Source organism: Lasioglossum baleicum, chromosome 17, assembly GCF_051020765.1.
Source record: "Lasioglossum baleicum chromosome 17, iyLasBale1, whole genome shotgun sequence".
Classification (NCBI taxonomy): Eukaryota; Metazoa; Arthropoda; class Insecta; order Hymenoptera; family Halictidae; genus Lasioglossum; species Lasioglossum baleicum.
Window position 1 is genome coordinate 5,836,334 of NC_134945.1, and position 7,996 is coordinate 5,844,329.

At 38.4% G+C, this 7,996-nt stretch overlaps 1 protein-coding gene across 6 annotated transcripts in view; it reads right to left on the minus strand.

Moving 5' to 3' along the window:
- Positions 1-7,996, minus strand: part of Gbs-76a (Glycogen binding subunit 76A) — a 44,613-nt gene that overhangs the window by 14,578 nt on the left and 22,039 nt on the right. The window contains exon 1 of one of the 6 annotated variants that reach the window (XM_076441941.1): positions 7,250-7,991. The exons of 4 other annotated variants lie outside the window; for them this stretch is intronic. In XM_076441941.1, coding sequence (XP_076298056.1) covers positions 7,250-7,330 — 81 coding nt within the window. In that variant the 5' untranslated portion in view covers positions 7,331-7,991. Of the gene's footprint in view, positions 1-3; positions 78-7,249; positions 7,992-7,996 lie in introns of those variants that run through there. One more of the 6 variants, XM_076441948.1, reaches the window with a different exon arrangement.

Sequence of the window (7,996 nt, forward strand, 5' to 3'; positions counted from 1 at the left end):
TACCTATTTTATCTACGATGGCTTCGTTGAATGGCGTGGAATCGCACAGGGCGTTCATGGGTAATGATAAAACCGGGATGACAGAGATACTTACCTGAAAAAATAATCAACAGTTGTAGACTAAAAGTTTATCATTAGATTTCTTTATTGATAACGCATCATTAAGAAATTATAATATAGGGTTAGGAAAGTCATTTGTTTACTCGATTAGGCACCGACCGTCTTCTGTGATTCTATTCCAACGTTTTGTAAATTTCTTAATTTCTCATTGGTGATAGTAGATTGTGAATACACTTTACACTTTTATGGAAAATATGAATATTGAAAATACAATCTCCCAGTGAAATTAATACAGATGAGAGAGAGAGAGTATTACGCAGTGTTTTTAATAAAGATTATTATAGATTGCGCGTATAGAATTTCAATATCCATTCATTTTGTATTATACATGTGGAACGAGCATATCTATTTTAAGTGAACGTAACATGATTCGCGCGAGGAAAATTATCTGCTGTAAATAGCTATTTTTCAATTATCCTTATCTATCTACTTATTGGTTATTTAGTTCAATGCATGCCAAGGCTGCAACACTGATAATACTGCTTAATGTTAACGCAATGATAGCGGATAATACGGTACTAGCAGATATTTATCCAGCAGAAGAGTCGAGGCGATAAAATCGTACAGGACCGAACAAAATAATTGGACGCTAAAGTAATTTTCTTAAGAAATTTTGGAAAATAATATTTGGACCACCAATTCTGTCACCACATTCGTCATTTCCGCATTGGCCTTTGGCGGAAACCACGTGATCGGAGTTTTACAAACACTCCAAATTTTTGTAGTATTGACTAATAAGCACACATGAAGAAAATAAAATGATATTATTCAAATACATTATGTTTTCTACTAATTACATAATGACGAATCACTGAATAATACAAGAAGATAGAAATGTTGCACGAGTAGTTGCACTGTAGTAGTTAAGATAGTAGTGAAGATACACATATAATTGTAAGACGCGACTTTAGTCAACCGAATAAGAGAACAGTTGTTGGCACAACATTTCAGAAAGAAAGGAAGATCAATTATTCAGGATGAACGCGATGGAAAATCCAAGCACAAGGGAGCCTCCGATGGGATCAATGTAGGCCAGACACGAAGCAGCATGGAGGGGTGGTAAAGCAACAGGTTTGCGTCGAGAGTTGAGCAGCAAAGTTAAACAGCAAGGGGACTGTGCTAGCCTTTCAAGGGTAATTTATTTAAACGTCGACCTATCTGCGCGCCTATCGGGTTGCTAGCTCTCTCGGAGAGGCTCGCCGCTGAATCTCTCTCTCTCTCTCTCTCTTCCTCTGTATTCGCAGGGAGCAGTCTTTTCTGTCCGAGGAAAAGGAGAACACGATGGTCCCCGGAGGATTCGCTGGGGAATACTTGTTAGCGACCGTTTTGTTTCCCGTTTCGCAGCCGCGGACCACAGGGAAGATTCGCGCGATGACCCAGGACTGCGAGAACTGCAATATGTCCATGCCGACTCGCTGGACCACGAAGAAATCCGGGTGCCATACGTCTTGCGGCAGATTAGATCGCCATATATCCGCCCGTGACTCGATGCTACACCATCGGATTTTCGATAATGAAACGACAGGATTGCGGTCGTTCATCTTGGTACAGAACCGGTTACCGTTAAACTGGACGATCCTGATTTTTTCCACGCCCAGCTTAGGTTTTAATAGCTTCTTGATATACGCATGATGCGACATAAATCCTCGGGGAGCGTCATTCTATATGCGCTGATTGCAACAAATGCTTGAGAGCTCGCACGGTGCATTCAAACAGCTGCTGATTAATGGAAAATGAGAGATGCAGGAGGGACTCTAATTGCTTTTGGATCGTTGTTGGATCGAATGTAACATGTGGCACAGACGAGAGTGGGGGTTATGCGAGTTTCGACTCTTGCTACCTTTCCTCTTGTACTAGGTGCACGCGAGCAAAGCACAGTCAGTCTCAAATGTATTATAATAAACCTCTGAATAAAAATAAAATATTTTATATCGCATTTTTAAGTTTGCACATTATTCTCCTGAATAGAAAAATGTTCAATATAACATAATACACCTACCAAAACATCGCAAACATTGATTTTTATCTTCTTTTAATTACAATGCAGTATATCCAGCTACTTATTTCATAATAAAAATAATATAAATAATATATCAATATATAATATTATTTCAATTTTTATTATCTACGATATACGTATTAAAACAATTATTTCACAATGTAAACATATCTCAGTTATCATTGAATATGTACTATTTTTCATGTAAATATTTCAATTTAAATTCAATACGTTCGGGTAATAGTAATAGTAGGACGCTCGTAAAACAGAGAAATGCATTTAATTTGAATCTCGTGACGTCGTCGATGACGGTCGCTTTATTCGAAAGAATTTCACCGATTCCATCCCCGAGGTTCCAACACTGGTTCGTTCGGACGAAAATAATCACGTTTTTCCCTGTACCGCGTGACCAACAAGGATTCCAATAAACATCGGAATTTAAAGGCATCTATTTGCGATGGGCGCGTAATAAGCATATAGTTTCGAATTTGTTGTAACTGCACCTCGAACTTGGCGCTAAACTTCAGGCGCTGCGCTGCGCCGCGCCGCTCGAGAAACTGTGGGATAACTTTTAGGTGAAACAGCGTATGAATTAAAATTTGAAAATTAATTACACCTCTGTTTCTAAATGCTGTAACATATTTGATTCTCCCTTTATTACGTCACGGGTTGATATAGTTGTTTAAAGCATTCTATAACATACAACATTTACTCGAAATACTATATTTTATATTCTTCATATTATTAACGGACTCGTGTTGTACGTATAAGACTTTATTTTATTTTGCATTAATTGCGGAACTTTAATGTTTTAACATCTTAATATTCAATATATCTAAAATTGTTTTACGGTGGAGCATTAAAAACTAAGCTCCAAAATATTGCAGGATGATCTCTATAGGTCTTTTGCGACTAGAATTAGTTTATCAAATAATTATGTCCTTTCTCATTAGTATAGACATACAGTGACTTCCATTAAGCTGTAAGAAATTGATTGATACTCCTAAATTCGTGTACCCTTTGTTTCTTTGGAATTACAGCTACCTATCTTTGCCATAAATGCATAAAATCCGCTGCCTAGTAATGAGAAACCGAGAGTCTGTCAGATTCTGAAATAGAGTCAACCACAGACAGAAATAATATCTTGTTCCAGTACATTGCAAGAATAGTATAAATAATAAGTTATTTTAGTATATTGTAATCAACAAAATAATGAAATGTCATATCAACTCGCGATAAGGAATACGAAGATCGAGTTGTTCTAAGCTATTCGCGTAACGACAACCGCTGCAAATATAAATAACGTTTTATGCAATAAATACAGCAAGGTCTTCGCAAGTAATTGCACTGACTTTGCGTATCGTATCGCGCATACATTATCATTAACAAATAAAAATGCTCCCGGCAAGGCTTCCGTCAAACTCCTGTAAACTGTAAACACGTTTTGACAAGGCAGTCGCATTTACAGAGTGCAGTGTGCAGTAGTGTGCACGCGCATCCTAATAAGTTCCGTGGCGTCGCGCGTCGCGAACAACCCGAGACACGCACGTGAGTTTATTACGCTGCACAGAATCTTGATAAACCTCGCCGCGCCGCGCCAGTGTATTCGCACCGGCTACATAGTTTCGCAAGATGGCTATCTTTCGTAATTCGAGGCATTCGTTTCGGATCTACTGGAATAGACACAGAGAACTATACTATCGTATAATTACACCAAATCAAATCAACATAAATCGCTCAAAATTAATATCTGGTCATTTCAAAGTGTTACAAGCTGTTTTCTCAGAATCGAATGAAACTATCGAATTACTTTTTTTTTCAATTAAATGTTCAAGGAGGGCTAATATTTTAATATGTATTACATTTTTTTGGGGGAGAAAGAGGGACCCCAAACATTTTTTTAAATGAAAAGTATTACACACTGATTTTTTGTTATCGCGATACATACCTCTCATTAAACTTGATAGCATTTACTTGAACGTTTCTTTTATTCACAATTATATCATAAATAATATTATATTCACAATAATTCATAATTATATCTCGTGTTGTCAATGTACACTTCAAACGAATGGCTTTCGTTAACGAAATAATAACTGTAATCTGAAGTAGCTACCGAAAAACTTTTAACCTCCGCCCCCGACGACGCGAGGTCATTAAAATCCGATTTCTGCCACCGTGATTTTTTGTACAAACCGAAATGTACGATAAGAACGCTGGTGGGAGAAGCATGCGTTCAAGGGGCTCCAACCGTGCTCGGTACTCTTGTGGATATTGGCACAAGGGTTAAAGGAAACAAAGACAGTTTCATTGAAAAGCTACCGCATTTTCTGCTTGAAATCGTGCCTCTTTCTTGAAAGAACGTTCCATTTCGTTGAGTTTATTATTAAACGATTAACGGAGTTGTGAACTATAATTAACAGAAGACCCCACAGGCTAACACGAAATACCAATATTTTCATTGGTAGCCACGACGAAGACGAAGTTATCAGAGTTACGCGCGATTCGAGCATCCGCTCAGCAATAAATCAGCGAGAGTTATCGTTAACAAAAGCGCTGCACTAGAAAGAAAAGGTAAAGCTTTCTCGTTCATTCATTGTCAGTCGAACAACATAATGTCCGACTGCCATGTGGAAAATTCTATGAATGCGTAATCTTATCGCTTCGGAGGGAATCGAGAGAGAATCCTCCGTTTGTTTCTATTGTAATAATTAGACTGCGGGGATCTTTATGCATTTATCGGTTGAAAAATTTCCAAAAAAAGGTAGAAAATAAAATTCCTCAGAATTTAGTACAATTTAAAGACAACTACCACTGAAAATAACATTCTACGTGATTCCACTTTCGTCGTAGGCCCTATATTTGGGATTTCTAGACGAAACCATGAACCATGTCCCAACCGTTGGCCAACCATAAATGCTACTAGGGCATTAACGCAAGGGACACCGGTTATAAGGCACCCTGTAGGACTCGTCGTACAAATGCAACTGATCGCAATCGGCGGGGACCGAATACAGTCTGTCGGTTCAGACCATTTTCGGTGTCAAGGTGTTCCAGAAAACGCACGCTATCGGCGAGGCCTTCGTTTTCCAGCGAAACGTTAATTCATTCATGGCACGCACCGCAAGGGGAATAACCTGACCGACGACCACAATTACCATGAAAAATCCTCTTCGATCAATTACTCCGATGAACGTGCTCGCTTTTCAACAAAAGTATGCGGTATTGTGCGATAATACAGTGTTTTGTTTATCAACTACCAGATAAGCATTTTAATTTACGTTTCTATGATTCAATATATGTAGACTAAACATTGTTGCATAAGGTAATTATTAAGTCGTACGAGTCAGCGAATAAGTAATAAATAGACTGCGGATGTTTTTATGCAATTTTCAATTTTTGTAAATTTTTTAAAAACAACACTTAATGGTAGTTGAGTTAATATGGGTTGATTGGATATGCCCTCGAGCAGTGTTACCCCAGGGCCCCTAAATCAACGCTCCGCCCTTGGTAATATTTCATTCCCGTGACATTTAATATTGTCTGCGGTGTTCCTAGACGTGTACTTGCAATTTCAAAGCATGAATATTTCATGGAAAAATGATAATAACTCACTGTAGTTTGAATTACATTCACGAACTGTTTTAATTTAGCTGACTCTAATAATTTGATCACTTCATTAATGACCGATTCTAGTGCTCCACGTAGGTACTTACGTTGCGTAGAACAGTGGCAGACAAAAGAAAGCTTAAAACTCTATACGAGCATTGATAATTTTATAGTGTTTTTAAGTGTTACTTGTAATTCAGTTTGTAAAAATTGTGATAGTTATTGTGTAGATTACTGCGTAAACTTTCTTTTGACCGCCACTGTACTTACTTCGCTGCGTCGCGTCGCGATACGATACGCAGAAGAAACTAAATATAAATGTTCTCGTTATTAGATACGCGTCTTAATTTCGGAATAAATAACAGTTATCTGCGGCGTTTCGATACACCGAGATAAGCTAACAAATGCCAATGTAAATCAGCCGGTCGAAACGTGATGTGCCGCGAGATAATGCTTGCGAACGGAATTACAACTAATCGATGCGATGATTGTCTAACAAGAAACCTCGATTTGGGAAAAATTCGTTCATAATTTTACCTCGTAAACCAATTAACCAATTTCAATGAAATTTTCAGAGCGTATATCATTTATACCAGTTGACGAAACAGATTTTTTAAATTTTCGTTATTGGGCCTGCTAAATAAGTTTGTCAAAATCAATTTTCAGTATTGTTTTTCACAATTCCGACCAAATGCATTTCTTGAACCCTTTTTTTACACATCATTTAGTAAACTAATTCTTCGAGCCTTCCAGAGAAATCGAAGTCGTTTGGTCCATTCATATAAAAGTTATTCCGATTTAAAATGTGTGGAATCGTCCTGTTATATTTTGATAACACATACAGTTTGATTATTTCGGGATTTTCATGTAAATATGTGCTGTAACTTTGCCAAATATAAATGACAAATAAGTACAGCGATTAATAAGTTAACTTATTGTTGTAAGAAACTTGTCATTAGCTGCTCTCTTCCTGATCTGTCTGTATTCAAGAAAAATTCGTTCACAAGAACAATTTTACTCGTCTTTTCGTAAATCGCACCCCGGCAGAACAGTGACATAATAATTTGAAGAACATCTTTCATCTTTCGGAAAAATATCTTTCGAAGTAACTTCGATTAGGCTCTATGAAATGATATTGTGGATGTCTTGCTGAACTTTAAAGTGACACTGTTCTTGCCACTACGAATATGAACTATCTCAAAAAGGAAACACACGTGACGTTATTCTAGCACGTAGAAAGGCCAACTAAACAAACACATCGATCACTGTCGCAACTTCAAAATTGTTATTTGACCAAGCACAAAACAAACAGTCTGTCGGAATAAGTAGACTGCGAATTTTTTAAAAATTGATGGCAGTTTTGATCTTTTCAAACTCCACATTGAAAACTGTCTGGAAATCGAAATAAAATTTCGTCTGCTGTAGGACATGATAAATCCTTTAGTCAAGATATTTATCTCGTTCGGAGAAACATCCAAAATTTCTGAGTATAAAAGTGAGGAAAAAAGATAGTTTAATCACCAGCGTGTGTCCATTCATCTGTTTCGTCGGCGTTTTAGGCTCGTACGTGGTCGTGGTCTCCTCGGTCTGCGTCATGATCATTTTGCTCTGCTAAATCGAACCGAACCAGAACGAAACTACCTTGAACAGGAATGCTTCTTGCACTGTCCGATCAGTATCACGCATCTTCGTTCTCACATTTTCGGGTACCCAGACTCCTCTTCCGAATTCCCCCCATCAACTTATCAACGAAAATTCACGTAGCGACGATCGACCGACTAACGCTCGATATTCTCATGAAAAAGTCGATTGACTCAATTTCTAACAGAGAAAACTCCAACACCAAACGAATACATTACTCCAAACGAAACAGTCTTTTTTGCTCTCCTCGTAGTTTGCACCTAGACTATGATCACCGTTTAGCTCCTTTCGATATGGTCCAGTCGTAAGAATCGATCGCGCACTGTCCCTGCTCCACCCACCGAGTCCTATCGATCTAAAATTCGTAAACGTTTCCACAGAGAACTGTCAGACGTGGCAGTTTCGGGTCCGCAATTTGTCACATAGGGTCCAACACTTGACGACTCCGTAGGACCACAAATATAGAAGTTTCCGATTGAAATCGTGGATCGTTCGGTTCCGGGCGAGGTTTAGGTATGTCGGTGGCAATGATCGATCCGAATGAACTCGAACGGTGCGATTTTTTCGGGACGCGAAAGTGCAACGGAGCCAACGAGAGAAAAGGAGCCGGTGCGACCGGCCGGCTTA